The 25,696-nt window shown below is 42.9% G+C and overlaps 1 protein-coding gene across 10 annotated transcripts in view; it reads left to right on the plus strand.

Moving 5' to 3' along the window:
- capn3a (calpain 3a, (p94)) overlaps positions 1–25,696 on the plus strand; it is a 50,033-nt gene that overhangs the window by 3,031 nt on the left and 21,306 nt on the right. For 4 of the 10 annotated variants that reach the window (XM_058987266.1, XM_058987267.1, XM_058987269.1 and 1 more), the window contains exons 2-10: positions 10,936–11,005; positions 17,402–17,520; positions 17,801–17,934; positions 18,552–18,720; positions 20,442–20,564; positions 22,613–22,696; positions 23,201–23,286; positions 24,055–24,132; positions 25,093–25,253. In XM_058987266.1, coding sequence (XP_058843249.1) covers positions 10,936–11,005; positions 17,402–17,520; positions 17,801–17,934; positions 18,552–18,720; positions 20,442–20,564; positions 22,613–22,696; positions 23,201–23,286; positions 24,055–24,132; positions 25,093–25,253 — 1,024 coding nt within the window. Of the gene's footprint in view, positions 1–3,531; positions 3,829–10,935; positions 11,006–17,401; positions 17,521–17,800; positions 17,935–18,551; positions 18,721–20,441; positions 20,565–22,612; positions 22,697–23,200; positions 23,287–24,054; positions 24,133–25,092; positions 25,254–25,696 lie in introns of those variants that run through there. The other 6 variants (XM_058987271.1, XM_058987272.1, XM_058987274.1 and 3 more) reach the window with 4 other exon arrangements.

Raw genomic sequence — 25,696 nt, forward strand, 5'->3', positions numbered from 1 at the left:
GGCTGTTTGTTATTGAGTCGGCTTACGAGCCCGTCATACATTTTGTCTCACTCAACCCAGGTCAAATCGTGTCGACCCACATCCTGAGGTGGGTCGCTGGGACAGGTAGAAGTGCCAGTGTGAAAGTGGCTTTAGTTGTGCTTTCTGCAAGGTTCAGAGTGGTGTAAATGTGCTTGTATTTGATTGTATTCATTTCCACAATTCTGCTCCAGCGGTCACAGCAGGCACGTCACCTCATGGGGAGCTGATATTGTCCCTCACCATTTGTATAACATAAGAACACTTTACACACAGAGGAGGCCATTCAACCCATCTAAGCTCAGACGGTTTCTCATAGCTGATTGATCTCATAACTGTCAATTTAGATCTTAAATGATCCCAGTGATTCTGCCTCAACAACACGGCTAGGTTCCGATTGCATCCCCTCACCACTGTGTGAAGAAGTGTCTCCTTCCCTCTGTCCTACGTCGATCTGCACATCATTTCCAAGGGTGTCCTCGGGTCCTGGTTTCTGTATTGCGCTTCAAGTATTGGTTCAGATTAATGCTACTATTTTGTCACGGAGGTCATGGAAATTGTAAATTTGAAGAAAAAAAAGGTAGTGAAACCTTGGAAATGGATGGAAAAACATTTTGATTAGCCACTTCCTTTATTTCCTTTAAAAAATGCAGTAAGTCATGCACTGAATGTACAAATCTGCGAGTATCTGTATATCGTTTGGTTGTGTATGCACGCAGCATTTACATATAGCTATGTAGAGTGAGAGAGCTGAGCAAGCATTAGTACATACCAACATTCCTCAGACGAGTCTATATTCAAATATCACCGCTGCACATGGAATGCAGAATCAAAGCTCAACACACATCGGTAGCATTGGCACCCCCGAAGTTGCATGCCCACCCCCACAAATATATAAATCAGCTACTAAATGGAGAAATTAAACAATAGACCACAGGATAGTGTAGGCTATTCAACATATAACTTAAATAAAAATATATTGTAGCGACTTGCTAACTGGATAAATGTCAACATGAAAGCGACAGACAAACTATCTCTGTAGCATCAAACTCCACTCTTCATTTTACAAAAACGCGCCTGTCAGTCAGTGTTCTGAGTAGCTCCGACCCGTGCTCCTTACACTATACATAAACATATTTACAGAAGTCTGTACTGTAAAACAAACCCACAATGCTGAAACACTACTCTATTCGGATGCCCCGATGACGGGAATCTCAGCATGGAGCCGGCCAAGAACGCTGTCTGTGGATGCAGTCTGCACATGTGTGTCCCTTACTCATAGTCCTGCTGAAAGTCCCTTCCAAGTGCCCCCCATTCACCACGCCCCCTGCTCCTGCCATACCTGTATGTCACAGTGAATAGCATGGAATGCAGATCATGTGTGTCAAAGCATGCTTCTGATATCAATGAGAAATAAATAACAATATTTAAAAAAAAAAAAGTCAGCTGTGTCCTTATACCTGAGTGTGCAATCACCAGGGGAGGGGCATGAAAAGGAAAGGGAGCCTCTGGAGAATGCAGCTACAGGGATATTTCACTGATTGAGCCCTTGGGCACTGTGGCCCTTTGGCAATGTTGCTGAGGATAGGGCACTAAACGCATGTAATGGAAACATTCTGTGCATTGCAAGCCTGTCACCCTCTTCGCAAAACTTAGCCATTTTAATTCAAATAATTCTGTGCTTAAGCAAATGAAATTTGCGCACATGCATATATTTAGCTAATAAGCTAAATATTTAAAGGGGCATCACAGATTCCACGGAATTCAAACAGATATATCTATGCTGTGCTGTTTGCTGGGAAGTGAGTTTATGATTTCTCTACTTCTGTCTCCATAATTTTGACAGGTGTCACACAAATATGAGTACATGTTACCTATTCTAATTCATTTACATTTTTTGACTTTCTTGTTATCTGTTACAGTACCATCTGTTTTTTTCTTTCTCAGTATTAGCTGTGATCCCAGATAAGGGCGTCTATTATAAGCAAATACATACATACATTAAAAACAACAACTCTAATAATATTAATAATCTAGCTAGAATTTATTTTACCAATACAGTACTCAGTAGCCTATCCTACTACTGTATAAGCAGTGTCTTTGATATTGAAATCTATGTGAATGCAAGGTAAGGAGGTGCAAACTGTTGCTTGATCGATCTAGGGTTGATATACTGCTGTATGTGTCTATTAAAGTAAAGTGTTCCTGCATTACACAGGTAGTTGTTTAGTATCTGCCGGCTGGGTCTATGTTACACACCGACGGTATGCACTATGATACCGTGCTGTACTCTGGATTCTGTTTTGGGAGTTATTCTTTCAGCACCAAGAAAGCGTGCTTGGGAAAGTGATTAGTTTTGTTTCAGTCTGAAAGAACGATCATGATTGCAGCTTCCATCAACTAGTGCGAGTCGCATAACCCTCAGCGTGGTGCACAAACCTTTCCAATATCTGGGCCTACATCTTTTTTGTGTTGGAACAGGCCAAAATGAAGTAATCAGATATGCGTTTCACTCTTGTAACTGTCAATGAAGTCTAAATGTTATAGGGTCAGATATGTGAGTGCTGACTGACTATATTTCAGTAACTCAATAAGCACCACTCTGAATGACTGCAAACATCAGAGGGAGGCAGGAAACCAAATAAGAAGATGACATTTGAACCCACTTACTCTAGCTTTCTGGACATCCAAAAGTAGCAAAACAGCAGCAGACTACCTGGATGTAACACCTGCAGCCTGGGAGCTTTTTAACCCTCTGTGGTACCAGATAGCAGCTTTTAAAAACACATGTTTGCTATAACATATGTATCTTTCAAAACTGATTTTCTGGTTCCAAGACCAAACTCAGGCAATGTCAGCCAAAAACTTGAACCCCTCCAACACAGATGCACTAAAAAGAAAGGTTTTGTTGAAGTCTTTAGTGTTATCTTCTAGGCCACACAGACCCAAGTTGTGTGACACGGAGGATTACCTTCATTTTTATCAACACCATTTGAGTCTATTTGAAATCATTCTCCACATGTAACATTATTAAATACTATTACAGCATGCAGGCTTGTTGCAGACCCATAGCTAAAAAGCAACAGATGCTGTAGAACTCCAAAAACAAAAGCTTGAGTGAACTCATAGCCTGGTTCAGAAATAAAGAGAGCTTGTCTCTATAGGATTAGCTCCCATAGTTGTGCTGGGAATGCCCAACAGCGGGGCCCATTGACAGCAGGTTTAAAGAGAGTGAATGCCTTCTGCTGAGGCAGGGCAAGCCTTGTGCAGTTCTTTACACTAACAGGCGTGCTGTTCAGTGGCTATTGTGTGTCTCAACAATAATGCAGAGAGCTGTATATTGGGCCCTGCTGACGGGGGGAGCGGACCCTACAGCCATTGTCCCTGAGCCAATGAGAATGCAACAGAGGGAAGATGTGTTCCCCTGAGTTCATTATGGCAGGAAGATGACATCACTGAAATGTGGCCAATCAGAGATGAGCTGTTTGGATTTATGCCAGAGTTTTGAGCCTTGTTAATGTATAGTGAAGGTAGCGAAAGCCAGAGAAACGTGAGACAATGCCCTACACACCGTCTGGTTTTTTCTGTGACCGGCTGATCCGGGAGAGGGAGAGGAAGGATGGGGAAGGCTCGCTGGTCAAGCCCATCCGCTTTGTGGGTCAGGACTTCAGCGCGCTCAAGGAGGGGTGCCTCAGGAAGAAGACTGTCTTTGAGGATGACTACTTCCAGGCCACCGTCGAGTCCTTGGGATACAAAGAGCTGGGCCCCAAGTCCACCAAAGTGAAGAACATCGTGTGGAAACGGCCCAAGGTGAGAGTGGTCCCGGGGCGGCAGTGTGAAGGGTTCCTCAACCTGCTTTGGGATACTCTGAAGGTAGTGGGTTTGAGTGCTAGGGAGCAGTGTGAAAGCTGGTGGGTTTGAGTAGCTCAGTGGTTAGAGTGCTGGGCTGCAGTGTGGAAGGTAGTGGATTTGACCAATGAGAACAGGATGGTTGGTTAACAAAAAGCACTGGACTCAAACGTAAATATGTTCATCAATTTTTCTCTTTTATTAGTTGGCAAACAAAATCTTAGTTGCAACTACTCCAATGCAGAGCTCAACCATGTATGCCACATAAAGGCAGGCACTTGCTATCTCAGAAGAAACAAGTGTTTTATATGTGGAGCAATTTGTTTCACTGGGGAAAGTTTTATGTGTAGCACTATGTATAGTATGTGACTGCCAAGGAACTGCTTAAAGCAAAATACCGAACACATTGGCCATTAGCAGCTAGGTAATACACAGCAGCCTGGTAATGGATGTCAAGGTATATTCTATTACAGGTGATTGTGCTGAGAGGGTATTAGTTGCTTTAGTTTCTAAATGTGTTGGTGTACTGGATTGCATTACACTTCTTGACATCAAGCTGCAGTTACAGTGACAGATTCAGGAGTACAAGCGTACTGATATCAATTGCTGGACAAATGGCTAATGAATCTGATTAAGATTAAGACCGGTGAAGTTTGTAATTCTTAACAGCAGGCCTGTATTTAGTTAGTAAACAGACCTGGTGTCCATATACAACATGTGCAACGTGCTTCTGTTTCTAGAGGTAACATATCACAACGTATTTGATGCATTTGGTCTACAGTAGTACTGTCTATATAATAAATAAAAGATAGTGTCTGTGTTCATCTTATAAACAAATTGCACTTTGAAATGTACACTTGAAGAAAATGTTCTTTTGTGAGTATTTTAGGAGCACAGGCCTCTTACTTCAATATTGTTTAGTCAAATAAGTATGATATCCATACCACTGTTCGGTTTCATGTACATGAACTGTGTTTTATTCATAAAAACAGATCTAAATTACTCAATAACTCAGGAGTTTAGGCTCAATATTACAAAATGAGGGAGAGAAACACCTGCAAAGTCTCTTTCTTGATTTGTCGAATAGCAACTAGTATTTTTTTCACGTAACCATGCTTTTTTTTTTTTTTTTTAATAAATAAATAAATAAATAAATAAATAAATGCATAAATAAATAATATGGCTGTGGTAAAGTACCTTTCAATACTGTCCCAGAAAATGTAAGAGTATAGCTTATTTGTATCTGTATATTTTAATATACGGTAAATATGTTTAACATGAATAAATAAATATGTTTCTTGTTTTAAGGCAGTGTATTTAACAAAACATAACCATTTAAAAGTACATTACAGCAAATAATGTCAAATTATTTGGACACAGGTTGCAAAATATAACAGGTGTTCCAAAAGGCTGGACCACAGCTGAACGAGTGTAACAGTGCTTAGAGCATTTCAGATGTGTGTGGGTGAAGTGTTACATGTACATCTGTTAAATGCATACTTCATATCATTGAGTAACGAAGGACTAAAACACTGTGGATGTCAAGTATTTTATTGCTGAATCACAGCAGGGAGATGTTTTGTAAAACAGCACAGAACTGTGGTGAGAACTCTGAAATATATCCTTGTCTGCGTTTACCTTTCAAGTTCACCATAGTAAAAGCATGGCAAAGTGTACTAAAGCATAGTGATAACATGGTGAAGTACAGAGAGGTATGGTAAAGCATATTAAAAAAACATGGCTGTTCAGGTAAACTATGATTCTCGTCTGAGCTGCGTGTCTTTGGAGTTTCTTTGGCTACGTGCCTCCCCTATTGGAAATCCCAGCAATGACCAGCAGTGGTTTTCAACTTTATGGAGCCAGGTTTACTGTCACTTTACTGCAAAGTCAAATCTACACTCTTAAAGGAAGAAACATGCTGTAAAACTACAGAATTATTTTTTTTTTAAATGTGGCCATTTTTTCAACAAAAAGAAAAATAAAACCATTTATAGTGCCTTAGCCAAAATAAAATGTCTATTATAAAACACTAACCAAATATCTTACCTCAGTGTAACAGGGACCAGGCACATCTTAAAACTTTATACAGTAGTAAGCTTGGGTTCTTTGTCAGACAAATAAGCTGTATACTAGTAATAATAATAAAGACTTGGAGCTTCATAATAAGCAACCTCCCCCGGCTCTGGTTATCCAGTTTTGAACCCAGATTCCGAACCCTCACTGCTCACCACTCACCAGTAGTTTCCGGAGCTCTTGAGGGTCCAGCCCAGTGTGTGAGGGAGTACAGTGTTAACCGTGTGTCCATTTTGATTAGACCACTTTGATTAGACAGAGTTCTTATTTTGCCCTTTTTAGAAATGATGCAGGTACTCTCAAGATAGGAGAGAGACATGGTTATAAGGACAGCTTGGGAACAGGCCAGTGTAGTGTGGGGCTTCATACAGTATCAGGGACAGGGCTGAGGGTTCAGTGCAGCGTGGAGCTTCATACACTATCAGGGACAGGGCTGAGGGTTCAGTATAGTGTGGAGCTTCATACAGTATCAGGGACAGGGCTGAGGGTTCAGTGTAGCGTGGAGCTTCATACACTATCAGGGACAGGGCTGAGGGTTCAGTATAGTGTGGAGCTTCATACAGTATCAGGGACAGGGCTGAGGGTTCAGTGTAGCGTGGAGCTTCATACACTATCAGGGACAGGGCTGAGGGTTCAGTATAGTGTGGAGCTTCATACAGTATCAGGGACAGGGCTGAGGGTTCAGTGTAGCGTGGTGCTTCATACAGTATCAGGGACAGGGCTGAGGGTTCAGTGTAGCGTGGAGCTTCATACACTATCAGGGACAGGGCTGAGGGTTCAGTATAGTGTGGAGCTTCATACAGTATCAGGGACAGGGCTGAGGGTTCAGTATAGTGTGGAGCTTCATACACTATCAGGGACAGGGCTGAGGGTTCAGTGTAGCGTGGTGCTTCATACAGTATCAGGGACAGGGCTGAGGGTTCAGTGTAGCGTGGAGCTTCATACAGTATCAGGGACAGGGCTGAGGGTTCAGTATAGTGTGGAGCTTCATACAGTATCAGGGACAGGGCTAAGGGTTCAGTGTAGCGTGGAGCTTCATACAGTATCAGGGACAGGGCTGAGGGTTCAGTGTAGCGTGGTGCTTCATACAGTATCAGGGACAGGGCTGAGGGTTCAGTGTAGCGTGGAGCTTCATACAGTATCAGGGACAGGGCTGAGGGTTCAGTGTAGCGTGGAGCTTCATACACTATCAGGGACAGGGCTGAGGGTTCAGTGCAGCGTGGTCCACCCGTCACATGCTCTGAATTCCCTCTGTTTGCTGAGCCGCGCAGGGCACTGACTGGAAACGGTGCCAATGAAAAGCAGTGCCAGTTCAACCCTTGGAAAGAGTCTAATCCCTCCCCAAAAACTTTTTCAGTGCCTGTGACTAAAGCCCTAGTCATCTCCCAGCGTGCCAAGTGACAAGGAAGCTCTGAGGGTTGCCACCAGGCCTGGTTTTCCCCCGTTCAGAGATGTTTCGAGGCAGGTGTCTGTATCTGGAAAACTACAAAGCTGTATGTAGTTGAATATATTAACGTAACATTATTCAGCAGGTTTCAATGGACTCCATGAAGCAAAATGAGTTAATGGAAAACCTTTGGCCATATCAACTTAGAGGACATTTCTTAAATAGAGCTGCATATTTCTATCGCTGTACTGTACTCAGGGCAATGCTTGTGTGAGAACACTCTAAACAGGACTACTGCACTTGCTGAGGTATCAACACTGTACCAGTAAATGTCACCAGGCTTGGTGCTATGCAGCCTACTCTGTGTCCATAAAGTAAGCCACATAGCACATAACAAAGTTGGTTGGGTTAGGCAGGCATCACAAAAATGCATCTGCAAATTTGCTCGCAGGCCACGGAGATGTTGTCAGCTGTCCTGAGATAAAAGCTTCCTGACCTTGTGCCAACTCTGCTGCATTCTGACCTCCGTCCATCGCTGGTACTCCTGTGTCTGCTGGGCCTGCTCCTGCCTGAGACTCGACAGCAAAGGAGCACAACTGTAATCAAGCGGGAGGCTTTGGGTGCAGAGGGCCACAAGGCCTGGTCCTGTTAAAACTCCACCAATGTACTGGTTTACCCTGGTCAGAACTGGTAATTTGTGCTGGTTTTCATGGCTTGAAATGGCTGTATGTCAGTTCAAAGAAAGTGAGCTGGTTATGTCAGTTAAAGAAAAAAAACAGTCAATTTAAAGTTTCTGTGCTGTAAAATTGTAAAGCTGTTGCTTCTTGTCTGCACACTTGTATGTATCTAATTGCAGTAAACCTGTGTTGGGTTTTATATACTGGCATGATACCCAGAAACCAGGCAACGTGTGCTCCAATTCCCAAACCATGGTCAGCAGGGAAGATAATGGAAAACAGTATTACAGCATACAGGAAAACCCAGCCAGAGGGAATCCAATTCTTTATTATGTAGGAGCAACTGGGAATAAGGTTTATTTTTTCAACAGGGGCTGAGTGTGTTGACAGAACGTCAAGTAGTGTTGTTTTGGAATCTTTATTGCATAATGACCGGTGTGGCAGAGCAGAGGGTCTGTCTGTGTCTGTGTGTGTGTGTCTGTGTGCATGCGTGCGTGCGTGCGTTCGTGTGCAGTACTGTCTCTGGGTTTGCTATTCTCACCGCTGACCAGCCTTGACCGCCAGTCACATTTCCACAACAGGAAAATCACTCTGTTTCAAACTACGATCTCACACTGTTTCAAACTACCATCTCACACTGTTCCAAACTACGATCTCACACTGTTTCAAACTACGATCTCACACTGTTTCAAACTACGATCTCGCACCGTTCCAAACTACGATCTCGCACTGTTCCAAACTACGATCTCACACTGTTCCAAACTACGATCTCGCACCGTTCCAAACTACGATCTCACACTGTTTCAAACTACGATCTCACACTGTTCCAAACTACGATCTCGCACTGTTCCAAACTACGATCTCGCACCGTTCCAAACTGCAATTACTGCTATACAGATGCAGGGCTCCCTATCAGTAAAGTTATCTGAATTCAGCTGTTTAATTTGGGCTTAACATTATTTCAGATACATTGCACTTGTTATATAATCAGGATATTCCATGAATGTTTGAGTGCTCTGTTTATTTCACTCATTAGGATGGCTATAGACAACCCACCGCCCCCTTTTGGAGGGTCGGTTATTCGGCTATTGTCATTTGTGGAATAACTACAGCACTCCATGAACATTCATAGAGTATCCTCCATCTACACTCTGTCTCTGTGTGCCATCAACAACACATCATGCAGGTCCAGAGATCCATAGAGATCAATGTGCTTACCAGGACCAACCTTGCTTAGCTTCTGAGATCTGACAAGACTTCAAGGTGTTTTGGCTGCTGGCCTTACAGTAAGGCAGGGCATGTGATTCTCAGAGCAGAATTAATATTACACTTTCCTAATATTACATTTCTTCATTATTCCCCATGCTAGCAAACTATACCAGCAAAAACTATCCTCTGAATATTCATACTTAAAGTCACAGAGGCAAGAAATTGCTCCTGAAAAGACTCCCCAAACCTGATTTTCAGAGAGGTGGTGATTGCATTGCTACTGTGCTTTCCCACCTCACTTCAATCAGCCTTGAGTCTTTCAGAAGACATTCTTGCCTCTGTAAATGCTTCCAGTTCTTCGGTCACCCTGCTGTGAAGAGGAAGTGGGGCAGTGAGACCCACACACCCTGCCGTGCCGGACCACAGTGACCCGCTGGTAACTGGGCAGTCCAGTTGGAACTGCTTCTCAGGCAGGTGCCAGTTCTGGGCTCTGTACTTCACTTCAACAATACAGCTTTGGGACAACGTCTGATCCAGTGACACTAGCGAGATCTGCCACGTTTCAAATGAAAACAGTCAAGCTGTTATTGTGGAAGTGAAGTGGCAGGGTTTTGTCGAGCCGCTGCAGGAGTTTATAATTGAATGCTACATGCTGACCTGGGTTCGATTTGCTTGTTTTCCTGGATATTTGAATTAGTATCTACTAGAGAGGCAACAATTCATCAACTAATCGATTCTGATTGCCTTTTATTTTGCAAGCCTCAATGGTGTCCTATTCGTGGCTTTCTGCCTGAAACACCTGTTTCCTTGCACATTGTTAGACTGCAGCTCTTCCATTTGAAATTGTTTTGTGCTGAGAAATAACAGAATCCAATTAAAAAAACAGATGTCTTCTTGCTTTTTAATAACGTTTTCTCAATGCATACAATATATTACTATGCATAACAGTATAGCCCTACATGTTTTCAGATATGAACGTCTTGCTTTTGAATACTAAAGTGGCACCCTGCACATTTGGTGTGACTCATGTGTGGCACTGTGGCAGGACAGATTCCATTGTAAATATTCTAAGTAGATTTGTATCAGGGTAGGGATGTTGGGTTAAATCACTGCATTATATTGACTTCCCCTCCAACAGGTAGACCAGCTAGCCATATGAGAGTGTGGCTGGACTCGGGTTACTAGATTGGAGGGGTCAGGCTAAATTGGATCATTCATTGCCCATTTAGCCTGGCCACATGTATAAAGCTGGAGAGGGAGTCAGGTCCTCAGCTCCACTCAGGACTCAATAGCAGCACATGCTTGTGCTCCTGATCTGGGCACAGCGATGGTGTGGGGGATTTATCACTCATTTACAATGCTTGTTTGTAAATCCAACTTTTGTGTAATAGTAGGTTTTTGTATCATCTTATATGTGCTCACCTCCAGCCAATCACATTAGAGCTTACGTCAGTGTAACCAATGGGATGTTAAAGTCGCGGTCCTGCGCTGTCACGTTTATCAGCACTTCCAAGGCCCATGAGTGTGACAGTGACACTCAATTCAGCTGGAGTAGTAATGGTTTGAGTAGAGTGTGTGTCAGGAGAACACGCAGGTGAGCTTGATTAGGAACATACCAATTGTATCTATGTGTCCTGTCCCCACACACTCTCTGTTAGGACTTCAGCAATCTTCAAGCTGAAACCAGGCTGCTGTTGAACTGTTTGTTTGTCTCGTCAACAGGAGATCTGTGAGAATCCACAGTTCATCATCGGAGGAGCCAACAGGACTGATATCTGCCAGGGGGATCTAGGTAAGTGAAACTGTTTTACATTTCAAAACATACAGAGTGCTAGGAGAGGTTTTGCATGTGCTCCTTAATGTGTCATTTAAGGGGTGCTATTCATAAAATGAAGGACTATTTAAGGAAAGTGTTTTTATTTTTTATTTTTTTTAAGATGATTTTGATTAATTTAATAACTAAACAAGATACATTTTAGTAGCAAAAGAAGACAGCATCTTCTGAAGGAGTGATTTTAATTTCAAATCTTCCAAAAGCCCGTCTTTTAACCATTGAATCTGTACAATGTGTGCACATTAATGTGTACCATGTGTGCATATTTAGAAAGATTGGAGTTTGTGAGGAGTTGATCAATCCAACATTTCAACCTGCTGCCCTCATAAGACACCTGGAGTTTAAGTGTCAGAAATCTTTATCTTGAGAAGCATTAAAGCTACAGATGGGTTTGAAATTAGAGCTTAAACAGCAAGCTGGTGGGTTAATGCATTCTGTTGTTGTATCATTTAATCTATGTGCTAAGAAGTCCTATTATACAGCACACTGCAGTCCAGGCCAAACCTTTTCTTGTGTTTTTTCTTTCCACTGGGGCAGAGTATTTCAATAGAAATAAATCTCTTAAAACCTGTTCATTACAACACTCAAAAAAGCACTTCCTTCATTTGCCCTTGTCTACATAATTATTGAGTACCAGTCAACAACAATTTGACAGTGTGATTTAATATAGAGCCTGTCTTAATCAAACCAACTAACCACTATTTAATCTGCAGTTATTTGTTTTATCTTTCTTTTATCCGTTTGATATAAAATCATTTTGATTTAATTTTGCTAGTTTCCATTGTAATGTCATCTCTGCTGTGAACTGTGGGCTTGTCTATTGTGAAAGACTCAATAACAAACACATCTCCCAGTATACACAGTGGTAGATCATTCAGTCTGAGTGACTAGCTCTAAAACATGTTAACGGGAATTACTCAGAGTATCTGCACAGCCCTTGTCCATATCATTGGCAATGCAAGATCTCAGAGACCTAATAATGTGGAGTACTGGGCAAAAATGGAATCATTGAACTTACAACCAGATATCTTATAAAGATTCATAAAGACTTCCCTTGTAATAGGTCCCGCATGTACTATCTTGCAGACAGGTAGACAGAGCGATGGGGTTTGCCTGTGCTCGGTGCTGCATTGACAATGAGGGCATGCCTGTGCTCGGGGCTTCATTGAGGGCTTGCCTGTGCTCGGGGCTTCATTGAGGGCTTGCCTGTGCTCAGAGCTTCATTAAGGGCTTGTCTGTGCTCGGGGCTTCATTGAGGGCTTGTCTGTGCTCGGGGCTTCATTGAGGGCTTGCCTGTGCTCGGGGCTTCATTGAGGGCTTGCCTGTGCTCGGGGCTTCATTGAGGGCTTGCCTGTGCTCGGGGCTTCATTGAGGGCTTGCCTGTGCTCGGGGCTTCATTGAGGGCTTGCCTGTGCTCAGAGCTTCATTGAGGGCTTGCCTGTGCTCGGGGCTTCATTGAGGGCTTGCCTGTGCTCAGAGCTTCATTGAGGGCTTGTCTGTGCTCGGGGCTTCATTGAGGGCTTGCCTGTGCTCGGGGCTTCATTGAGGGCATGCCTGTGCTCGGGGCTTCATTGAGGGCTTGTCTGTGCTCGGGGCTTCATTGAGGGCTTGCCTGTGCTCGGGGCTTCATTGAGGGCTTGCCTGTGCTCAGAGCTTCATTGAGGGCTTGCCTGTGCTCAGAGCTTCATTGAGGGCTTGCCTGTGCTCGGGCTTCATTGAGGGCTTGCCTGTGCCTGTGCTGGATAGGGCTTACTCCAGTGGAAGGGAATCTCACTGGCAGCAGTTCTCATTGTTAGACCCCTCTTAGTGGAACAAAGAGGCAGACAAAGGGGGAGGCCGCGGGGGAGCCTCCCAGCACCTGACCAGCATTGTTCCAAAGCAGGGTGACAAAGGTAGGCCGTTTCCCCACACAATCGAACCACAGCCATCAGCAAAGAGGACAGTAATCTCTGCAAAGCAGCTTCAACACCATAGGAGTGAACCACAAAACACAGCCGATTCACACTTGAGGAGGAACACCTAGGACGTGTGGGGATCAACATTGGACATTGTCTTTAAAAAAAGGGAAGAATGCACTGTATATGGGTTTAGTTTCTTGTAAATGTAGTGCTCATAAAAGATGAGGGAGACTGGCTGCAGAGCGCGCCTCAATCCTGCAGAGTAGCTCGGAGCCCCAGCTGACTATTTCAACAGTCTTGCCTTACTTTCACCTCTGGAGGCCTGGTTTCAAATCCGCATAACAATTAATATGTTTGGTGATCTCAACTTCGACCCCAGTGGACATCACAAAACCAATGCACAGTCTGCACAATTAAAAATACAAACCACATTAAATGCTACATACATTGGTGAAAGGCAACTGAAAGGTGGCTAAAAGTCATTTATATTGTGGAGCCACAGAATTTACAACCACTCAAAATGATTAGTAGTATTTGAGGCAGTTTACTCTAGTGCCCTCTTGTGTTTCACAAGATACATTACACATTGTTTTACTTTAAAGGGCTAGATTCTGACAGGTTTTTACACCAAATCCGTCCTTTTTTTCAGAAAGGAAACCCCTGGCCCTATTTGAGGTAGTGGAGTCTGATTCCCCTGTGATCTGATAACAGTGTGTACTGAAGTCCTACTTATTTACAAAGGCCTGCTCTGGATAATTGTGCCTGGGATTATCTTTAGCATTTTAAACATGTCATTTTATCAGAAGTCTTCTGTTAATTAGTCCTAGTGTCTGCTTATTAAGCAATGAAGAACGCTGTAGATGATCCTGGACAGAGGTCCTTCAGTGGAGGTGACAGATACACATTAATTGTGGATTTCTAATGCCTAATAACTTCCTGTGCTGTACGCATAACTGCAGTTAAAAGGCAACAGGAATCTAGTGTGCTACTGAATATAAACATATACATGTCCTGAAAAATGTACAGATCATCAGCAGGTAAGTGATAAAGTTGCTTGTGCTTATAAGAGGTAACCTTTATTAGTACATATTCTTGTGGAACTTCAGTGTGTGTGTGCGCTTACCCTTCACGGGGTGAAACCTGACTCCACTCATTCCACACAGACCCACACAGCACTCAATCTTTCTGATCTGAAATCTGGAACCAGAAGGGCCCAAGTGACATGAAATAAATGTAATTATGGCTTGCCAGTTCTGAACAGGGCATGTGGCTCCTGGCTGGGAGTTTTGTGAATGTGTGTGTGTGTGTGGCAGGCATCACGTAGCCCTGTGGCACAGACTTCACCATATCATCCAGCAGGGCTGTCCAATAGCTCTGAGCTGTGCATGGCTCATTGAGCTCTACAGTGTGGCTCTTTTACCCCATTGAAGGTAATGGATTTGACAAGACTGTCTGTAGTCTTAGGTAGAAGCAAGTACAGTGGAGATGCAGCATACTTTAAACAGGCATCATGTTTAATAAGTGGAAAACTACAGAAGCTGTGTCTTAGTGTACAGTAGTACATTTTTTGTATGCCTCCATAATAACTAACTGGTATTAATATGACATTTATATTGTTTAGCATTGAGTGTACAGGCTTTTAAATGTATATAACACAAATATATAAGAAACCACTAACCAGCCAATTCCATTCTATCAGGAAAATCAGCAGCATACGAAGGCTTGTGTTTATTGTTTCTGTACTAATCGGCTCAAAGAACAACAGCAATCCACTCTGCACTTTCTGCTGCCATTCTGCATGTCCAGAATTATTCAATTGTGATGAATGAAGTAAACGCTAGCACAAGAAAGTGCTAACTGGGTTGTGTTTTGTTCTTTGAACTGAGTAGGACGGAAACAATAAACTAGAGCTTGGTAAAGATGCTAAATGAAGGCAGTCATCATGGTGGCCATGTAGTGTGACAGACAGAAAAAGAGATGGACAGATGGACATGATCAATGATCCCAACACCCCCGATGAGAACCCCACACACTAACTCAACAATGTCCCTGACGAGAACCCCACACACTAACTCAACAACGTCCCTGATGAGAACCCCACACACTAACTCAACAAAGTCCCTCATGAGAACCCCACATACTAACTCAACAACGTCCCTCATGAGAACCCCACACACTAACTCAACAACGTCCCTCATGAGAACCCCACACACTAACTCAACAAAGTCCCTCATGAGAACCCCACACACTAACTCAACAACGTCCCTCATGAGAACCCCACACACTAACTCAACAATGTCCCTGATGAGAACGCCACACACTAACTCAACAACATCCCTCATGAGAACCCCACACACTAACTCAACAACATCCCTCATGAGAACCCCACACACTAACTCAACAACGTCCCTCATGAGAACCCCACACACTAACTCAACAACGTCCCTCATGAGAACCCCACATACTAACTCAACAATGTCCCTCATGAGAACCCCACACACTAACTCAACAACGTCCCTCATGAGAACCCCACACACTAACTCAACAACGTCCCTCATGAGAACCCCACACACTAACTCAACGTCCCTGAGCCTGATAGGGGGCTTCATTCCCGTTTCCCTATGCTGCATTGGGAGTAAGATGATGAATTGATGTGCATTGAGAGGTACAGCAAAACAAGACACTTAAAAACATTTTATAGCAATTCATATCTTATAAACATACATTTATAATAGATTTGTCACCAAGGCAGAGACTGAGAGCACAGAGTAGAGGAGTCTGCTGTCTTCAGCCCCCTACACATCAGTATTGCAGTATTCCACATTAGGTGAGCTATCTTCGTGGACACAAATATCAACACATGCACAGCTTTGATATAATAATTAAAACTGGAACAAAATAAAGCCTTACATATCTGTGCTATTCTGTGCATTTGCTGTCTCACTGACACCCTGACAGTAACACAGATCCAGGCACGCTCAAGAACATGCACCCCCTCCCCACCCCCCTAAAAAACCTCTCCAGCCAGAGAGCCAGCAGCGCGTGAGGAACATGATCCATGTGGAAGGAGAGGGCCAGGACCGCAGGGTTGGGTCTGCCAGTGAGTGATGGTTCTCACAGGTGCTGGAGTTTTCAGTGTGTGCGTCATTCTGAATGCCTGTTTGTCTGGAGGTTCTCCCACAGAAGTGAATGCAGTATGCTCCGAGATGTGCTTTGGCTAGTGGTTCTGTATATGCAGCGTATATGCTTATCCAATCTTGATGAAACTTAGTGTGAACATCATTTAGCAGAAGTCCTGAGAGTATGAGATTCTGGGGGTAGATGGCGGTGTCTGAATGTCCATCGATCTGTAGGTAGATCTAGAAAACGGATTATTAAATTGTGGTGGAACTTGGCATTGACATTATTTGCTGTTGTATTAGTGATTGGGAGAATCAGACTATGAAGTTGTATGGAGGGTTTTTCTGTCTGTATATCGACCCATCTGTATCACACTAAAATGTTACATGTATCTTGACAACACAAGACGTTATTCCATTTACTGTAGATCAGTCTTGGTATTATACTTGACCATGCTACTTACACCTCACTTACTTACCTAATGCCATCTAGGTCTAAAACACCACTTATCAAATTTCCGTTAAGCTATTTGTTGCCATTTCTTGTTCTGTACCTTTCAGTAGATCATGTTGAAATATATATATGGCATGGTCATTAAGTTTCTCATCATACTACTAGCAGTAATTGTTCATGTACAGCAGAGGAGATGCATGTTACTCACAGGCTTGTTAACACTAGTAATATTCTATCCTGTCTACCTTTTCCTCTTTTGAAGATATTTGCTTTTAACTGACTTCCATTTGGGATATGCAGATTTTTTAAAGGAAACCCTATAAATGAAAAGTTGCTGCTGCTTCCTGGTACCCAATCACTTCCTGTGTTGTAGTTCAAACTCACCCCAGTGGTCTAGCTGCACTCAGACCATGTAACCTACAGCACAGGTACCAGGATGCAACAGTTCATCAAAATAGACTGAGGACAATATACGAGGGCCAGTGTTAATGTTAAAATAATTGCATCTAACACAATAAATATCTTTGTTTTAAACATGATATCTGGTACTACTAGGTTAAACACAGTGGCATGCCTTCGCTCTCAGCTGATCTGTTATACTTGAACTTCTCATCACTTTCTTCTTAGTCACAGCATGTCAGTCGACAGGGGAAGCAGCTGGTTGGTTAATGACAGAAAAGAGGCCATTAAAGAAGTGGCCCTACACTTTGATCAAGTGTAGTACCAGGTATCATGGCTTCAAATACAAACACATGCCTGCTATATCATGTGTTTCTTTCAAAATATAAGGATGGGAATTGCATGACAGGTAAGAGTTATAGAAATCGATCCTTTAACAGGCAGCCCTGCTTGGAAATGACCCCCCTCTCTTGTTCCCATGTAGGGGACTGCTGGTTCCTGGCTGCCATCGCCTGCCTGACTCTCAATGAGAAGCTGCTCTATCGAGTTATACCTCCAGACCAGTCCTTCACAGAGAACTACGCTGGCATCTTCCACTTCCAGGTCAGGGGTGTATATGGGAATATCAGCGGCCTCCATTACCTGAGCCAGGTTCTCAGCAGAGAAGGCTTCTGATTGCATGCAATATAGTTTATTCAAAAGGAGACACCCTAAAAATCATCTAAACTCTGGAGAACCAAATACCATATATTACACTGTCGGGCCAGTTATAGAGAGGACATGATCCTTTTGCATCAGTAAGTGTTTGGTCATTTCCCGGACGTGTGGTTAGAGTCTGTATTTGGTGTTGTTACGCTCTCTCTTTCCCTCTTCTTGTCTCCAGTTCTGGCGATATGGCGACTGGGTGGACGTTGTCATTGACGACCGGATCCCCACCCTCAACAACCAGCTGGTGTTCACCAAGTCTGCGGAGAGGAATGAGTTCTGGAGCGCCCTGCTGGAGAAGGCCTATGCCAAGTGAGTGTGGAGTGGAGCAAAGCATTGTGGGGCACGGGACAGGCACTTACATCCCCGAATAGATGACCCCCCACTCTTCAAATATATGCAGTGATATTAATGAGCAATCCCTCTTACCAGAGCAATGCTACCCCAAATGTTTTCTACGTTCTTGGAATGTACGACTAGGGGTGGGGTGTTTATTGCCCTTTTAACCTCAGTCAGACCCCTTGTTTACTAAACTGCTAAATGGTAATTGCCCCTCGACAGCAAGAGAAAGCAATACATTTGTCCTGCATATTACACAAGAAGATTGTTTCTGCAGTTGTGACTGCCCACTGAATGTTGCCAGTCACAACTGTAGAAACTCGTTTCTGTGGTAAAATGCAGAACAAATTATTCAAATCAACCTTCTGCATTGGTTCTGTCTCATTGTTATATTACTGAACTAAATTTTTCCTGGTCCTCCTACAAGAACTGCACAGTTATATTTTAAACACTGAGAGACTTCTAGTCAAAACTGTTCTTTTAGTATAACTAGATATTTGACAAAGAATGAAAGATTGTATCCTGGTTTGAATGGAACTGTGAGGCAGTCTGGTAAGTCGTGCTGTCCTTTCATATCTGTGTCCCCCCAGGCTCCACGGTTCCTATGAAGCACTGAAAGGAGGCAACACCACCGAGGCGATGGAGGATTTCACCGGGGGAGTGACAGAGTTCTTCGAGATGAAGGAGGCTCCTAAAGAGTTCTTCAAGATCATGAAGAAAGCTCTGGAGAAGGGCGCACTCATGGGCTGCTCCATCGACGTGAGTATCGGCTCCATGGACCGGATGCCTTCCTGTCTAACTAGACATACAGATGTAGTCAAAAGTTTACATACCCCAATGGAAATTTATAATTTCTCGAAATTTCTCAAAAACAAGGAATTTTAGGAAAAATCTTTTGTAGCAAAAGTTTTGTTTTTGTGGATAAGGAAAAAAAGTTACAAGAAATAATAATGATTTATTTCAGTCAGCTTTTTTTTGCAAAACTCCAGAAATGCTAATTCCAAAGTATTCATACCCTTTGATGCTATGATGGTATTGTCTACAAGATGCTAGAAATGTCAATATGATAATACATAACCTAATTCTAGAAAATGCTGGATTGTAGGTGAACATTCTTAGAGAGTATAAAAGGGTTAGGCATAGGATAATTGCTGTCATTACCAATAAGTCAATATGGGAAAAAGTAAAGAGCTCTCTGAAGACCTTGTGCAGAAAATGATTTATTTTCATAAAGCTGGAGAAGGATACAAGATTTCCAAGCATTTGAGTATCCCAGTTTCAACTATTGTTTCTATTATCATGAAGTACAATACTCATGGTACTGTCAGAATGCTCAACAAGTAGAAGAATTGTGAGGAAGGTTAATAGGAATCCAGAGATATTCAAAGTGAATTGGCTGCAAGTGGGACTGGGATTTCCATTTCAACCACAGGTCGAGTATTGTATGGTGAAGGTCTCAATGGTTGCAGGCCAAGGAAAAAGACACTCTTAGGAAAACGTCACAAGGACAATCGCTTAAAGTTTGCAAAATGGCATTTGAATGATGGATATGAGTTCTGATCAAAGTTTTTGTCAGGGTATAAATACTTTTGAATTAGCAATTTTAAGGAGGCTGTGTGGTCCAGTGGTTAAAGAAAAAGGTTTATAACCAGGAGGTCCCTGGTTCAAATCCCACCTCAGCCACTGACTCATTGTGTGACCCTGAGTAAGTCACTTAACCTCCTTGTGCTCCGTCTTTCAGGTGAGACGTAATTGTAAGTGACTCTGCAGCTGATACATAGTTCACACACCCTAGTCTCTGTAAGTCGCCTTGGATAAAGGCGTCTGCTAAATAAACAAATAATAATAATTTTTTGGAGTTTTGCAAAAGATTGCTGAAATAACTAATCTATTTCTTGTAACTTTTTGCTTGTAACTTTTTGCTACAAAAGATTTTTCCTATAATTATTTGTTTTCAAGAAATTTCTAGAAATTATAAATTTCCATTGGGGTATGTAAACTTTTGACTACAACTGTATGTTTAATTGTGGCATATGAAGCCTAGTAAAATGTCATATAAATCACAGTGAATGAGCATGGCTAAGAACAGGGAAGTGTAATGTCCCTTAAAATCTCTATTTTAGTAGTGTATGTTTTAAACAGTGTTAAAGCGACAGTATCAATATATTGAACACAACAGGAAGTATGGCAAATGGTGAAGGGATAGTGCAACAGGTGCTTCTCTTTAAAGTGTAATTATTACCTTTGAGCCAGCTAGGGCTCTTTGTGACTCTCTTATTCACAACTAGTTTGTGTCTCTCGGTCTGCCTCCCTCTCCTCTCCTCTCCTCTCCTCTCCTCTCCTCTCCTCTCCTCTCCTCTCCTCTCCTCTCCTCTCCTCTCCTCTCCTCTCCTCTCCTCTCCTCTCCTCTCCTCTCCTCTCCTCTCCTCTCCTCTCCTCTCCTCTCCTCTCCGTTCCATTCTTTCCCTGTGTGATGGAAGGATACAATGGGGCCGACACCCGGGGTAGCCCCTCCCAGTATGATTGGGAAGATGATTGAACGGATGCTCAGTGACTCCGGGCAGGGGGGTGATAGCAGAAAACCTGGGGAGCAACCAACAGGGGTCTGTATCCAGAAACACAGTCCTGGCATGCCCCCCTCCATTTACATGGCACTGGACCGTACCAGCATGCCGTGTGCACATTGCACTGAGCAAACACTGCTTCATAACAAGTGTGCCAGGCAATCCCAGCATGCCCTGCTTCATAACAAGTGTGCCAGGCAATCCCAGCATGCCCTGCTTCATAAGAGCTGGATTGGACATTCCCAGCATGCCCTTCCTTCATAAGAGCTGGATTGGACATTCCCACCATGCATTGCCTTCAAATGCTTCACATTTGTTGAGAAAAATACAGCCAAACACCTCCCACCACAGTGTGTTACTCTTTTCTGCACACAGCACTGCCCTCGACTAACACCTGACCTGCCCTCCTTCAATCCTTCAATCCTGCAGAGAACACTAGTATCTGTTAATAAACCACTGTTTAATACAGGCCCCATACCCTGAAGTAAAGGTTCGGTCATTGATGCAACACTAAAAACAGCAGAATGCAGGTTCTGCAAAGGGACACACAACCTCTTACTTAAAAACCATGTGACCTGAAAATCACCTGGTTAAAGTGTTAAAAAATTCTACTACAATTCACTGAGCTCATGGTACTTGACTAATATAACCTACAGACTGAGGAATGGTAGGCATCGTTCTTTGCTTGTATTTTAGGAAGCATCTGTCTTTGGGAGCCGTTGATTAGCTTAGTCAGCTTTCTTCAGGAGTGTTTATGATTCCTTGGCTTTTCCCGTCTTTAAATAGATCATCTCTAATGATTCTAACCTGGTTGATATGACTTCAGTACACTACAGCTTGGAAGCTGTCTGTTCTGCTGCCAAGCTGAACTGAATGCTTACTCTGCCTTTGCACTTGCTTTAAAATAAGGTTTTAGGAGTTTAATGAAGCTGCAGTTCTGTAGCCAGAGCTAGGGGGCTTCACTATAAGAAACAACCCATATAAAAGTTTATCATAATAAAGGCAAAGGAAAGTGTTAAAAAATTCTACTACAATTCACCGAGCTCATGGTACTTGACTAATATAACCTACAGACTGAGGAATGGTAGGCATCGTTCTTTGCTTGTATTTTAGGAAGCATCTGTCTTTGGGAGGCGTTGATTAGCTTAGTCAGCTTTCTTCAGGAGTGTTTATGATTCCTTGGCTTTTCCTGAGAAAAGCATTGTGAAGGTATGCAAGCATTGAAAAGCCCAGGATGGGTATGGTAAAGTATATTAAAAAAGCATGGCAAGGTATGGTAATTGTAGTGTAACCATGGAAATACATGCAGAGTATAACCATGGAAATACATGCAGAGTATAACCATGGAAATACATGCAGAGTATAACCATGGAAATACATGCAGAGTATAACTATGATAATACATGCAGAGTATAACCATGGAAATGCATGCAGAGTGTAAACATGGAAATACATGCAGAGTATAACTATGATAATACATGCAGAGTGTAAACATGGAAATACACGCAGAGTATAACCATGGAAATACATGCAGAGTATAACCATGGAAATACACACAGAGTATAACCATGGAAATACACGCAGAGTATAACCATGGAAATGCATGCAGAGTGTAAACATGGAAATACACACAGAGTATAACCATGGAAATACACACAGAGTATAACCATGGAAATACACACAGAGTATAACCATGGAAATACACACAGAGTATAACCATGGAAATACACACAGAGTATAACCATGGAAATGCATGCAGAGTATAACCATGGAAATACATAGACACTGTCACCTTTTTGCATCAAGGGTTATACTGTAAATGTAGTTCAACTTTACAGCTGATAAGTGATGTTTGCAAAGAAAAACATCTTGACTTACTGATAAAATATATTTTGTATGGAAAATATTTTAAGCAGGAAAAATCTCATGAGATGAAGGATAAGAGCTTCCTGATACAACAAATAATGAACATATGCTTGGCTTGTTTAGCCCTCTTAAGAGCCCATGTACATTATATTGCAAACCCTGTCTAAAATTACCCCCCCCCTCTCTCTCTCTCTCTCTCTCTCTCTCTCTCTTTCTCTCAGTCCTTGGTTCCAGTTCGGTTTGAGACACGTACCGGCACTGGATTGGTTAAGGGCCATGCCTACTCTGTGACTGGGGTGGAGGATGTGAGTTTCACTTCATGCACTCCACTTTCTACCATTTGAAACCTGCTTCACACTCTGTGAGGAAAATAGTTGTATTGCGATAGTTGCAGCACCCTGTCTAGCAGTGGTCGGAGTTGACTGCAGAGCTGACAACTGGCCGTGCTGGTTTAAGAGATTGGACTGCTGGTACTGCTGTTTACATTAAACTTAATATACCACTGTCTGCCTTTCTCTTCTGTTGAATATCTTCTTGGTACCAAAGACAGCTGTTAACTGGTTAGCCATCTTGGAATGATGATGTAAATTACATCACAGCTAGAAAAATTACCAACTGGCAAACTTGCTTTATTTTATTCTCCGCAATTCAGTGGCAACTCATGTACTGTCAATTATCACTAGCAGGGATTGTTAAACACATTGTTAAACTGTTTATGGTGATACACCTTTAAAACCACTGATACTGCACTTTGAGAAGGGTCCGTGTTGAGATGAGCAGCCCCCTCTCTCTCTCTCCTGTGCACACAGATCCAGCACAAGGAGACGAGGGTGCGTCTGGTCAGGCTCAGGAACCCCTGGGGGCAGGTGGAGTGGAATGGCCCGTGGAGCGACAAGTAGGTTCACAGCAGTGCAGAGAGCAGGGCAATCCAAACCATTCGTTACTGTAGGGTATACTGAAAGCAGCTCCGTATTTCATCCACTGGGTGGAGTGCTCAAGCAGAGGGCAATAGTGATGGTAAAACATGTCAGTTAAGATGTACCGGAATGATTATCCTCCGCTGGGATGAAATCCTTGGCGACGGAGGTGGTTATCCACATGTCCCAATGTATGTCACAATGTTTCCATATATCTGGATAACTGTTTATCCAATTGTAATTGAACTTAGTATTGCCATTATTACTCACGTAGAGTCACTTACAACAACGTCTCACCCAAAAGACGGAGCACAAGGAGGTTAAGTGACTTACTCAGGGTCACACAGTGAGGCAGTGAGTGAGCCAGGATTTGAACCAGGGATCTCCTGGTTACAAGCCTTTTCTTTAACCACTGGATCACATAGCCTCCTATAATAGAGCATGGAGGTGTCTCTCTGTCTCTACATCCATCCTCTTTATGTCACACTTACATTTTCACATGTACAGTATCTTGAGAACACAAGTAGCTATTCCACATACTGTAAATCCCTCATTTTAATATACTTTACCATTCACTGCTATTTTGTGTCTGTTCTGTACATGCTGTGGATATACGCCTTACTGACAGCTCTCATTTAGATTTTGCAGTCATGGTGGGGGGGTGAATGCTGTTGACACACTTCTTTTGTTAGCTCTGTGTACATTCAATGATGCTGCTTGTTAAGTTTGTCATTCTTTTTTTTCAGCTCCAAAGAATGGGCTACGATCGAGAAACATGAGAAAGAACGTCTGCAGCAACAGAGTGCTGAGGATGGAGAGTTCTGGTAGGCGAGCGGTGCTGCTGCTTTCTCACTCTAAATCACCTGAAACACAAACGCAGCAGCACCCAGAGAACTGCACTAGTTCTGAACGGCTAAATAACCGAACCTAACGACCAAACTCTTAACCACTTCCTGGATGGAGCATGAGTGTAAATTATTATCTGTTTACTGCTGAAAGAGATCTGTATTTGCAGTGTTAATCAAAGTAATCATTCGCATAGATGTGATACTGTTTATTAGATTAACTATGAAATAAAATCTCTTGCAAATGACGGAAATGTAAAGAAACAGGGGTTATTGGATGTGCAAATGAAATATAAACATCACCAGCTGTGTTTCTCTGAATTTCCACTCAGCCCTGAAGATGAGACTTTTGAGGTCTTGAAATCTAGTGATTTTACATCAACTCTCTGATCTCTTTACTGTTAGCTTTTTAAAGTAATAATAATTCTTGCACTCGTGTCTCGTGTGGTTTCCAATTGATGTTGTCTTACTGTTTCTCATCATGTCATTGAAAAGTTTAAGACACAAGCCAAGCTGCTGAAAACCATTTCAAGTTGTCTAGTTCAGGATCCCTGCAGACAATTGTATTGTAATGAGCTGTCTGAGTTAGCTGCTACTTTTAACAAGAGGCAGTGGTGTTTATATTGTTTAATATTTAAAAAGCATATTAATATGAATGAACCGGTTTTCAAGAATATTCTATGAGATTCAATACTATATAAATATGTTGTCATTGATAGAAACAATCCACTGATAAGGTCTTCTCGTTAGACCTCGTTAAAGAAAGAGCCCTGTGTTGTATAACATGAATGCAGCCTGCAGTACATCAAGTCAATTACACATCAGGCTCTGATTAGGTAATGCATGGGGCTGGTCTCGCTACTGGTAATTTAAACAAACATTTGAAAGTACAGTATATGTGTAGAGGCAGTGAAGTGGTCCCCTCTCTCCCTCCTGCAGGATGGCGTTCGAAGATTTCAAGAAGAACTTCACTAAGATCGAGATCTGTAACCTGACTCCGGACAGTCTGGAAGAAGATAAGCTCCACAAGTGGACGGTGTCGGTGAACGAGGGCCGCTGGGTGCGGGGCTGCTCCGCTGGGGGCTGCCGGAACTATCCAGGTGAGTGCCGTCACTGCGCCAGCATCTCACCAGCTTCAACACCAGCATCAGCACCAGCATCTCATCAGCATCAACACCAGCATCAACACCAGCATCAACACCAGCATCTCATCAGCATCAACACCAGCATCTCACCAGCATCTCACCAGCATCAACACCAGCATCTCATCAGCATCAACACCAGCATCTCACCAGCATCTCACCAGCATCAACACCAGCATCAACACCAGCATCAACACCAGCATCAACACCAGCATCTCACCAGCATCATCACCAGCATCTCACCAGCATCTCACCAGCTTCTCACCAGCATCTCACCAGCATCAACACCAGCATCAACACCAGCATCTCACCAGCATCAACACCAGCATCTCACCAGCATATCACCAGCTTCAACACCAGCATCAGCACCAGCATCTCACCAGCATATCACCAGCTTCAAC

This window comes from Acipenser ruthenus, chromosome 15 (assembly GCF_902713425.1).
Source record: "Acipenser ruthenus chromosome 15, fAciRut3.2 maternal haplotype, whole genome shotgun sequence".
NCBI lineage: Eukaryota > Metazoa > Chordata > Actinopteri > Acipenseriformes > Acipenseridae > Acipenser > Acipenser ruthenus.